The sequence below is a fragment of the Adiantum capillus-veneris genome, chromosome 22 (assembly GCF_014529385.1).
Source record: "Adiantum capillus-veneris isolate H3 chromosome 22, ASM1452938v2, whole genome shotgun sequence".
Taxonomy (NCBI): Eukaryota; Viridiplantae; Streptophyta; class Polypodiopsida; order Polypodiales; family Pteridaceae; genus Adiantum; species Adiantum capillus-veneris.
Genome location: NC_140952.1, coordinates 138,711,719 through 138,723,551, shown reverse-complemented (window position 1 = coordinate 138,723,551; position 11,833 = coordinate 138,711,719). Strand labels below are relative to the sequence as shown.

At 43.2% G+C, this 11,833-nt stretch overlaps 1 protein-coding gene across 7 annotated transcripts in view; it reads right to left on the bottom strand.

Moving 5' to 3' along the window:
* Positions 1-390: 390 nt before the first annotated feature.
* The window catches only part of LOC147430309 (RNA helicase family protein), a 50,361-nt gene continuing 38,918 nt past the window's right edge, over positions 391-11,833 (bottom strand). For 5 of the 7 annotated variants that reach the window (XM_086494781.1, XM_086494783.1, XM_086494778.1 and 2 more), the window contains exons 3-17: positions 7,047-7,204; positions 6,836-6,941; positions 6,168-6,383; positions 5,254-5,349; positions 4,890-5,165; positions 4,417-4,620; positions 4,016-4,165; positions 3,842-3,934; positions 3,281-3,495; positions 2,938-3,097; positions 2,158-2,431; positions 1,899-2,091; positions 1,633-1,819; positions 1,038-1,406; positions 391-963 (exon numbers count right to left, since the gene is read on the bottom strand). In XM_086494781.1, the coding sequence (XP_086350907.1) occupies positions 790-963; positions 1,038-1,406; positions 1,633-1,819; positions 1,899-2,091; positions 2,158-2,431; positions 2,938-3,097; positions 3,281-3,495; positions 3,842-3,934; positions 4,016-4,165; positions 4,417-4,620; positions 4,890-5,165; positions 5,254-5,349; positions 6,168-6,383; positions 6,836-6,941; positions 7,047-7,204 (2,871 nt within the window). In that variant the 3' untranslated portion in view covers positions 391-789. Of the gene's footprint in view, positions 964-1,037; positions 1,407-1,632; positions 1,820-1,898; positions 2,092-2,157; positions 2,432-2,937; positions 3,098-3,280; positions 3,496-3,841; positions 3,935-4,015; positions 4,166-4,416; positions 4,621-4,889; positions 5,166-5,253; positions 5,350-6,167; positions 6,384-6,835; positions 6,946-7,046; positions 7,205-8,238; positions 8,307-11,833 lie in introns of those variants that run through there. The other 2 variants (XM_086494784.1, XM_086494785.1) reach the window with 2 other exon arrangements.

Sequence of the window (11,833 nt, the reverse complement as noted above, 5' to 3'; positions counted from 1 at the left end):
GCACCACATTATGCATACATGTTCTCCCACTTTAAGCATACATTTGCACTTCCTGCAATTTCTGCGAGTCAAGACAAAGTCACGCTTTCTGCAATTGCCAATTCTGCAATTTTTTGTAAATTCTACAATTTTTGAATTTTCTGTAAATTCTGCTTGCAATTTCTGTTTTTCTGCAGGACTGAACAAAACCGTTTTCAAACTCTGTTTTCTCAAAAACCTGCGCGGGGGGGGGGCGGGGGGGGGGGGCGGCGCTGTGGGTTGGGCACTGCCTGCAGATTATTCGATGGGCTGCAGGTTACGCGCGAAAGGAGGGGGGGTGTACTGCAGGGCTTACGCGAGAGAGAGAGAGAGAGAGAGAGAGAGAGAGAGAGCTGCATACACACCCCAGGATGACGCAATCTAAACATGAGGTGCTTCATTTCCATAATAATGTTGGTGAATGTAGTTCAGGACATTACAATCATTGATTACATCTTCTGCGTGCTTAGCATTCGAATACAAAGGAAGCTTGAGGATCATCTATTACACATCCGCTGCTACTTGGCAATAATAGTTAAAAGGCCGACAGTGCAGGTTAGAGTCTCTTAACCAAGCGTTCTCATCACACAGCGATTACTGCTGAATGTTCTCGTCTCTGTAAACGTCTTGTAGCTACTTTGCAGAATCCTTCACTAGAAGATTCGTGTTCTGGGTTACGCCCGTCTCAGTGTTGTTAAAAGTCTGTTTTGGTGCACTGTATCAATTACTAATAAATCTGTTGAGGTGCAGAGGCTTCAACGTGGAAGCATGTTATCTTCCATAACCACCATGCGAAGCATACTCCTCCCTTGACGATCTTCGCACTGTATCACTTTCCAACAGCTCTAACACAGAATTGACCACTCCTTTGCCTTGGTCATGAATATCCAATTGTGGCTGCTCTATCTTTTGTTGCAGGAGGCCATCAAGCTCTCTCCGAAGTTCCTAAATGTGGAAGCAGTGCTCAATAACCAGAAGCTCTTGTATTAAAAAAAAAATCGAAAGAGATGTCGACTTACTTGCACTAAATGCGCCACTTTCTTCGTCGCCGAGAATTGCAAATAGCCCCCTAGCATTTCCATGCCATCTCCCTTCTTGTTTGGGATCAAATTTCCCCCAAACAGAAGTACTGCATAGTCAGTAATATTGGTAGAGTCCCTGATGTAAATGTCTGTTGTTTTCACCTTCTCACTGTAGATGAGCCAAGGAAATGGAAAGTAATTCACTCGTGCATTCACAGATGCTGGGTGAAGGGATACTTTCCCATCTTCTTTTGTAAAACATGCAGTCCGCTTTCCCCTTTGTTTGCACTGGGCGATACTAGGGAATAAACCAGCACACAAGACCGCACGAACCATGTCCAGGTTTGAAGAAAAACGATTGTACAACTGTTGTTGCAGCAACAACCAGAACAAGGGTGAGTACATTGCTAATGTCTGTGTAGGACACGGGTCCTCATGCAGGAGCTTAGTTGAACATACAACCAAAACCATGCAAATTACGGCTTGCCCAAGTTATAACGAGGAAAACAGCACCTAACAGGACACATACATATCAACCACAATAGCTATTGTCTATTAGAAATTTCTGCAAAAAGAAGATAGAAATCTTCACCTGAACACCTCTTGAACGGTTATAAAAACCAATATCTGATAGAAGGTCCAAAAACTGAAGGCGCATTTCTTCCATCAGATTGAGAGTGGCTGAGGACAAGTAATTTTGCCAGCAATACTGTCGATCCCTACCATCATGTTTGGCCATCTGCCATCCTTCAAATGCTCGCAAGATTGCAATATGATCACTACAAAAGGCATCAAAAGCGGTCATTAAAATACCATCCTACAACCATAAATAAGTACCTTCCGAGTACTGAGGCAGACCTGTAAGACTCTCCAGCAAACCTCCTCCTTGCTTCATCAGCTGCTTCCTTTCTGTCAATAGGAAGAACAAAAGGATCTCGATGACCAAGAGCTGCAGCAATCGTCAAAGCAGGTCCTAAACACTGGAAGATAGCTCCCATGAGAAGCATTTTCCCAATCCTCGGATCCATTGGCAGAGTTGCAAGGTGACAACCTTTTCAGAAAGTGGGATCAAAGACTGCCTACTATGATATGGCACCAAATAGCACAAACAGCTCACCTAATGGCGTAAGCTCTTCAGCGTCGTTCAAAGCACCAATCGTCATGAGTAATTCAATGGCATTCTGCACAGCAAGAGGCTCTGGAGGTTGAAGAGCTTTTGATAGGAACTCAGCAATGCGACCCAACCGCAAACTCTTAATCTGTAGACACAGCTCTTGCAGGGGAGTGCGGAGGATCTCTGGCAGTTGATACTGAGGCATGGCTTCAAAAACAAGTTTTGGGTAAAGATGATAGCATACACCAGGTTGCACACGTCCTGCTCGACCCTTTCTCTGCAGTGAATATCAGCACAAATACGCAAAGAACAAGATCAAGTTAAAATGCATGTTTGTTTGTGCAACCAAGGTAGGACTGACTCCTTGTTTCCTGCTTGAAAGGCCAAACCCCTATTTTAAAACCAAAGCAGGATATATACAAAGTACCAATTGTGATCCATACATTCCGTCCGTACATGGGTACGTTGAAAAGATTACATTACCAAATCATGCATGTATTTGATCATTAATCACTCTTAGAAGCTTAGAAAATGACCATCAGGGAAGGTCTTATAGAAGAGACCTAATAGACTTCTATAAAAGGGAGACTATCGCCTAATGGCTACTGTAAGCCTGTTTGACTCGCAATTAAGCAAGTCAACAATGCTTTCACCTCACTCCCACGCTTGTTTCTCTTGCTACTGTCTAATTGTGTTTTTAATGTGCAGCTCTGACAGCAGATGTCTGCATGAAACCTAATGCATGATACAGAATAAACACATGAACTAAAAGAAGGCTGGCACCTGAAGAGCAGAGGCCTTGGAAATCCATGAAGGAAGTAAACAAGCCAGCTTGTTCAACGCATCATAACTTGTTTCCTTGGCTTTCCCACAATCCAGTACGTACACAACATCATCAATGGTTATACTTGTTTCTGCAATATTAGTAGCTACTACAATCTTCCTGTGAGGTACAAACAAAAAGTGTCAGTGCATTGAAAAGTAGTCATAAAGATCGTCTGTTTTTTCTGGCTTTTCATAGTGTGCTTTTCTTTGACTCTAAAAAATGATCATGCCCCCAACAAGCTGTTCAAGAAGAGTGAAGCATAAGAGAAAGCAATTTTCCCCAGCACGAGAAGATGATGACCTCATTCCATCAGGTGGTCGTTGGAAAATCTCACGCTGATTGATAGTGGGCATTGAACCATGCAATGGAAGAATCAAAAACTTGTTTGTGTCTCTCAACAAAGAATTCTCTTTTAGCTTGTCCATAAGCTTTGAGATATCATCCCATCCAGTTAGAAAGACAAGGATGGCCCCCTGTCCTTCATGCCTGCAAATGTACTCAATACTTGCCTCAACCTGTCACCGAAAAATACAGAGCAGAAGAACAGAAAACTGTGTCAGATCTCTCACAAGAGCCCAGTCAGGAAAGAACTATGTTCATTCCAACATTAAAACTATACCCAAGCAAAATGGAAAAACTCTTTTAAAAGACTAAACCCTTCCTAAAACTAGTTCAAATATTTATCTCCAGCACTATGTAGGTACTTGTAAGCCAAGCAAGCCTAATGTCATTAAGAAAAATCGTCTAGACATGATATCGAAGGATCAAAAAAAGTCAACTGGCCCATTCATGACTTCATATACATACAACCTGAAATGAAAGCACAATAAAAGTAGTAGAGAGCTCAAATGAATGCCTTACAAGATCTATATCTAACTTCTCACAATTCCATGCTTGAAGGCTCTGCTTGGTCATCCTACTGAAATTGCAATACTCTTTTTCGATGTCTGTTTCCTGCAGAACAGCAAAAGATTCCCTTACCATGCAGCCTCAAAAACTCAGCAAGCCATGCAAAAGATGTAGAGTCGATCTAACCTCAAAAAGAACTGATAGAGAATCTGCTTTATCTTGATTCCTTCTGTCTTGATAACCTCGTCTTCCACCTCCATCGTCTGAGTTGACCCTATAGCCTGTCCTCTCAAGAACGTCTTCCAAAAAATATTGGGTAACAGGAAAAGTGAAGCCCTGTGCCATAAAGCAAGAGTAGGTCATGACAAAACTAGTTGTGTGAAAGAGCAAGCTAGCACATAGGAACCCATTCCAAGCAGCAATTTTAGACGCCTTGATATTTTTAGTGGTAAAAGTCTTAGCTCCTCGACCAAAAAAAAAAAAATATGCATGCACACAATAAACCTTTTTAACTTCTTGGAGACAGATAATTCAAATAAATGTAAACAACCAGTATGTGTTTGCCTTTGTTACAAGATAAGACTTACTGGGATATGGATCATCGGAGCATTGCTGAAGTACCGAGAAAACATTTCAGCATTAATGGTTGCACTCATCAAAACCAGCCTTAAATCAGGTCTCTGAGGAAGTAGATCTCGAAGTATGATAATCAAAAAGTCTTCGTTCATTCCTCGTTCATGAATCTCATCCACAAGCACATGGCTGGTGCCCTTCAAAGTAGGATCTTGCACCTGATAGGATAATAGATCAGCAGCAACATCGTAGGGATAAGAGAGAAAAGTCTTCATTTACAAGCAAAGCCCAGTTTATCTCGGTTGATTTTCCTATGCATCTATTTCATTGCCATTTGCTAATGACTTGTGCATTACAACAAAAGCCAGACATCTAGATGTAACATTGACATAGAAGCATATTGAGAGCACAGTTACATGCCCAATGGTGATATCTGTTGACATGCACACATTAATGCACAAAAAATACACTAACAACGGAACCATACCAGTTTTCGGAGCAGAACGCCTGTGGTACAAAAAAGTAGCCGGGTACTTGCAGACTGTCTAGATTCAAGCCTGATTTGATACCCAACAGTTTCTCCAAGGTTATCTCCTCTTTCAGCTGCAACACGAGTTGCAACAGATATAGCAGAGATACGACGAGGTTGAGTGCAAATAATATTGCAGTCAGCTCCCCTTCCATTTGCAATTTCATGTTCCAAAATAAACTGAGGTAATTGAGTTGTTTTTCCACAGCCAGTCTCTCCAGACACTACCAGCACCTGCCATGAATCCTTGAGCTGCTACTTTGAATGCTCAAAATTCAAATACTCTATGGTCCTCTGCCAACCAGCAAAAACATGACTGTACCTGACTTCTTGCAACAGCCTGTATCAGCTCATCCCTCATCTTGAATGTGGGAAGCTTATCTCTAAACATAAGCATTGCTCTCACAGAGTCGCTGGCCTGAGTCCAACCATAAAGTAACAAGTTTTAGAGCCTCACACAGAATCACACAACACAAGTGTTGTAGGCTCAACCCATATACTTGTAATCGTTTATTGTAGAGCTTAACTGCCTTTACTGCCAATCCATGTATTCATGGCACAAACCTATCAGCTTCACAAAATAACTGCACTGATGGATACCAAAATTACTTCCTCCACACATTCCTTTGAAGCAATACAAGTTTTATAGCCTCAACCTACTTGCAACCCCTCATGATATATGATTGTAGACCTTTACTAGCTGAACTACCAATCAATGCATTTATGGCACAAGCCTACCAACCACACGAAGTAATTCGGCCTAAGGATATGAAAGCAGCTTCCTCCACACACAGATTTCAAGCTCTACAAGAATATTATTTTTCTTGACTAAAAGTGGAGCAGGTAACACACCTTCCCTGCTCCTCCATAAAACTAATTATACAGTTATTCATGCAAGTGAGCCATCTCTTCATTTTTGACAAAAACTATCCACTATTTATTGTGCCAGGCCGAGCACTCCAGCAGAAGTGTACAATGTTAACAGGAAAAATGACGGGCTCCGTAGGTTTTGATGCATTAAAGATGATGTTAACTCTGGTGATTGATAGTTACAATGTAGACTAGCTAATTGGCATTGAATGTTGTGTTGCTTGATCCCTTTTGAAGACCCCTTAAGACAAGACTGTCATAGCAACAATCTGACAATTTGCAGCCTTACTATATCACATAGTTCTGACAATTGGTGTTTAATTTATGTTGTATTCTTAAACAAAGCGTGTAAATAGTAAGAGATACCTGTAGCTGCTGCTGTTGATTCTTGAGTTGTGTGTTAAGATCATTCTTCTCAGTCTCCAGGGCTTGTGTATCATCCTTGTCTGCAACTTTGAGTTGCTTTGATATTGGAGCTGAACCATTTGAACTGACCTGCCTTGAAGAAGATGCAGCATTTGTGCTTCGAAATTTGGACAGTACATTCTCGACACGCTGCTCAGTGTCAGCAGACATTTGTATCTGCCCAACCCAATCAACAGCTCTCTTTACAAATATTGTAAACTAGAAATGCAAGCTTTATCTGAAAAAAACTCTGAGCTTATAAACTTGATGGCTAAAAAGAAAACCTCAACCACACCATTCAGTCCACAAATTTTCTTGAAGCAAACCTCAAATGATTAAAGTTTTTCGCGAATAGCCCATACATATGTAGATGAGCAGTGATTTAAGGAACATGCCTAATTAACCATATGGACAGAATAACAAGGTACAAACTCTCGGCGGTCATCCAAAAGAATGACTGCTTAAAAGCAACCAAGAGCATCATCATTGCCATGTGTTGATTCTAATCTACGTGATAAGCAGACACTCACAAAACAGCAAAAGAGCCAAAAAATAAGATCGATATTGTTTCTTATGATGCAATTTAATATTTAATATAGAATTAAAACAAGTTAATAAGAATCTGTTACCTCCCGCTGACTGGAACCATGCCTCTTGTCTAAGTCTGCACGGTAATTTGGAAGGGGTATTTTGCTCACAACGCAGACGGTGTTAGTGCCCTTGTTGTATGCATGGCTTCCTTTCACACACACACACACACAGACAATGTTACAAGTCAATTTTTTGAGCAATTTCAAATGTACTGCAAACAAGACAAATTAATGCTTAGTAAGATCATACAAGTAAAGGCCAACTTCAGCAGCTAGTCTCTTCAGTACATCTCCTCCATCACGACCAATGTTCTCCTTGACAATAAGCTCCTCAATGTCTGTCCGAGCTTTTAGATCCTCAAGTTTGCCCATCCATTCATTCTCATCCAGCATTACCTCAGGAGGCCTCTGTTACATAAGTTTCAGAAAACCCCATTAAGTGTTTACAAGATTTGTATTTGATGCCCAGATGCAACCAATCTCTACTATCACCACATCCATTTATCAATAGCATGCTTGGCAAATTTAAAAACCACTCTTGCTCAAGAGAGGCACTGTGGGAGCAGTGCTTCCACCATCCGTCTGTTGGAACATACATTAAACCTGACCCTTCCTACTAAGTCCTATACAGGCAGGTAGCATTCGTGGGCCATTTTGTAGCTCTTCTCAAGCTCCCTTTGACCTGTAAAAATGTTCAAACCTGCAAACCTTCAAGCCTCAGAAAATTTCTTCCAAGTCCCCTCTTAAGCTCTCCTCCGGCGAGTGATTGGACAGAAACAGATAACCGCAATCTACACACTTGGCAACACTTTAGCACTTCAAAACACTTGAATAAAAGAGAGAAAAGACGACACGGCGCGGCGGAGTTCGGGGCCAAGACACGTTGGCCCCAAAGACTAGCGCCCCTTTCGGTATTTCTTTATTATTGACTTGCAAAGGTACAACTCCCATTGGGTCCACATCTTCCAGCTCTGCGTCCAAATGCCTGAAAGAATGGCCCTAGGGGCACTTTTGAGCTTAAATGGATTGCCCAAAAGCCGAGCCCAAAAATCTTATTCCTAAAAGCACTTGGAACCAAAAGCTATGGCACCCAAAAATAGGGCGCAAAAACCTACCAGTGCAGCCTACGGAGATCCATACAATCAGTGCCACGTGGCAGCACAAAACACGGAGGTTGTCCGTACAGTCAACGGAAAACGCGGACAAATCCGTATGGTCTGCCATGTGTCATTCTGTCGCGCAATTTGCGGGGGACCGTACTACCGAGCCACGTCATCTTTTATGCCAGCTTGTGTGTGGGTGTTCCCTCTTTATTAGATTAGGCCCCTCGGCGGAGCTTATCAATTCGTCTCGTCAACTACATACGTACGCATGCAAGCAGAGAAGACAAAATAACGTTTTGCATTGGCTAAATACATTTAAACCATGAACTCTTCTTTTACCTGCCTTTTAATAGCTTAGGCCCTTCGACCGAACCCTTAAATCAATACTTCTTCCCCTCAGCCAAAATCTGCAAAGGGCAATCAAGTTAGTCCTAAACTCAAAGGTTACTCAAATGTCATAGAATCATGCAGAGGTTCTGAAACCGGCCCGTAGGGCGGTAGACGTTAGCTTTCACCCGATTCTTTAACACTTGACTTTACGACACAAAGCAATGACTTAAAGAGGAACCTGTAACTGGGAATGGGATTACACTTCAAATCAAAAGAACGGCCCGGAAGCTAGAATGCTTCCAAGCAGATAGCGACACCTGTAGGCCCCAAAGGTTGGTGCCTAAAACCGGCCCCTGGGACGGTAGACGTTAGCTTTCCCCCGATTCTTTAACACTTGACTATACGACACAAAGCAATGACTTAATAAGGGACCTGTAATTGGGACTGTAATTACACTTCAAAACAAAAGCACGGCCAGGAAGCTAGAATGCTCGCAAGCAGACAGCGACACCTGTAGGCCCCAAAGGTTGGCGCCCCTTTCGGTATTTCTTTATTCTTTCACAGAGGGAATAAAACCTGTGATTTCCTACAAGCTGCCCCGCACAATCTGGGCTGAGTTCCATCTGTTCTGGCCCGATTTCGTCATCATAACTGTACTAGGTCACTTCACAGTCAGTATCCCCACGCAATAGATGACTTTCCCGACGCATACGGACACTTTGCAAAACCTGGCGAGAATCTGCAGCAAGCTGAATTCTCTGTTTTCTGCCCCGAAAATGCGCCAGATCACCTCTACAAGGAAGTCCACTGTCTTGGCATTGTTTCGAATGCTTAGCAAGAAGGAATTGTTGAAGCCATCGGCCACTCGATTTGCCTACTACTTCATCATGTTGGCTAGTCTTGTGGATGAGAGATGTATGCAAGGTGTGCGTAGGCTTATGATTGATGCAAAATTTGTGAAAATGAAGGCATCCAGGACTGCAAAGGCCATAGTGGTCTCGGATATTGTGTTTAATGCATCCTTTTGGCAAGAGGCCAAGTTGATTTTGAAGATTTGTGCTCCCATCTTGAAGATACTTCGTTTGGCTGATAGGGAAGGAGCCACCATGGGGCTTGTGTATGAGCTTACGGATCGCATGGTTGAGCAAATTCAAAACATGCAAGGTATTGATGCGGCAAGGATGCAAGAGATCAAGGACCTATGCGTTGATAGATGGAATCTGATGCACACACCATTGCATGTTGTGCGATACTTGTTGCATCCTATATGGCGAGGAAGAGGGCAGTGAGGTTCATGACAGGTGGATGACATTTTTGGACAGGTATACCAAGGGTGATTTGACCATGCAGGGTACCCTCATTGATGAGTTGGACACTTTCCTCACTAAAAGAAAGTCATTTGCTCATCCTATTGCAAAGGATCCAAAGAGAATGCAAGAGGGTGTAAAATGGTGGGAGACTTTTTTTGGGGCTTGCACGCCCATATTGCAGACTCTTGTACTTAAGGTGCTTTCTCAAGGGACATGTGCCTCTCCATGTGAGAGAAATTGGAGCACCTTCTCTCTCATTCACACCAAGAGAGAAATAGGCTACTTCCTTGCTCATACCGAGAGGCTTGTCTCCATACACACCAACTTGAGGCTCTTATGCAAGATCAAAGAGCGCGGCAATGAGAGAATGGAGGTGACATTGGAGATGCTTAACAAAGAGAAGGATGAGGAGCGCTTGCTTGAGTTGCAGGAGATTCAGGAGGCTATTGCACAAAGCACTGATGATGTTATGGAGTCTCTTCCAATTAGCATGCCCAGTGATATTGGGACTTCATGCTCCGTTGTTGAGGATGAGGATGATGAGGGTGATGATGAGGAGGTGGCCTTTGATGAGAGTTAGAGCTCATTGCATTTTGCTCTAGCCTCGGTCCTAACTCCTCTTAGCTCTACTTATGTTTTGGATTCATCATTTAGCATCGAGCGGATAGACTCCACCCTCTAGGCTCTATTTATGTTTTGTCATTTGAATTTTGGAGTACTCAGTATACAGTCTTGTTGGTTTTGCAGGCTCCATATTTTGCCATCTCCTGCTTTGCTCTAGCCTCTACTTCTAGTATGATCATTGATGTATCATCACTCATGTATGATTGTATCTATTGATCTGAGACCTTGATTTAGCTAGATTCTACATTTTCTAATTTCTATGATGTATCATGTTTTAATGCATTATGTGGCAGCTGGCTTTGGGCTGCTCTCTAGAGTCTAGTATTTTAAATTTAATTGCTATTTGTTATGATATATATATATGCTAATTTTTTAGTGCCGTATGGTATTCCACATATGAAATCTTCGGGGGGTCTGAATCGGGCTTATATTGGGCTTCCATACCCGCCCGAGTGAGACGCATGGTTGACGTATGAAAAAACTATGCTGGAGACTGGTTCCCTATCCATTCAATGCAACAATTTGACCCTAAAAGGTGGCGGGCTGAACTTGCAAAACCTGTGGAGTAGGGATCCTCACCACCTGTTCATGGACAAGAGGGACCTGTCTAAGAGCCTAACGTGACTCCGCAACATGTGTATGCTCCATATCCTGCTCGGTCCCATGGGGGACCTGGGCTTGAGCCACAACGAGCTCTATACGCTGAGGGCATTCCCTTGCCTGCTGTGACTTTAATGGTGCTTGCAGATAATCCATAAACCTGGGATTCTGCACCAACTGAGTGAAGACGTTCACAGCAGCAACTAATTGTGTCCCGAACGCATCCTCTCAAAGTGCCCAGTCATGAACCCTTGAACCTGTTCTCACTGTGCATTCACACGAAGAAAGGCGTAGACAGTGGCGGTCATGAACTCTCCCCAACTTCATGCTATAAATGAATAGCCTGTCTACCCTGGGAAGAGGAACCCTCTTCTCTAGCATCGTCTGTCCTGTCAGCCATAGTGTAATTCCAAGTTCTTGTGGTTTGTGTCTTCGCCACAAACCAACCAAGGCTCACTTCTTGAGAGAAAAGTGATCTTATCCCGGCAATGGAATCATGAAACGGGCCCATAGGGTGGTAGACATTAACTTTCACCCGATTCTTTAACACTTGACTTTATGACACAAAGCAATGACTTAAAAAGGAACCTGTAACTGGGAATGGGATTACACTTCAAATCAAAAGCACGGCCCGGAAGCTAGAATGCTTCCAAGCAGACAGCGACACCTGTAGGCCCCAAAGGTTGGCGCCCTTCTTGACGCATACGAACACTTTGCAAAACCTAGCGAGAATCTGCAGCACGTTGAATTCTCTATTTTCTGCCCCGAAAATGCGCCAGATCACCTCTACAGCAGTCCCTTCACTTCCCCAACCCTCCTGCAGGTATTAGGGACCGTTTAGGGCCGAAACCCTAAACCTGCAAAAATACACAACAGGCTGTAATTCCCTGTTTCGCGCTCCGTTCGCGTGCGGGTCGCATCCGTAGCAAGTCCTCGAGCTCCCACACCTGTAGGGCTACTTGCCCTTTTGAATCGGACGAGATTTCGCACGTGAACCTCTCCAAATTCACCTGTACCTGCGGGCGATTAGCCACTAGCTAATCCAGTACCTGTGCAAGAGGCTCTTGCCT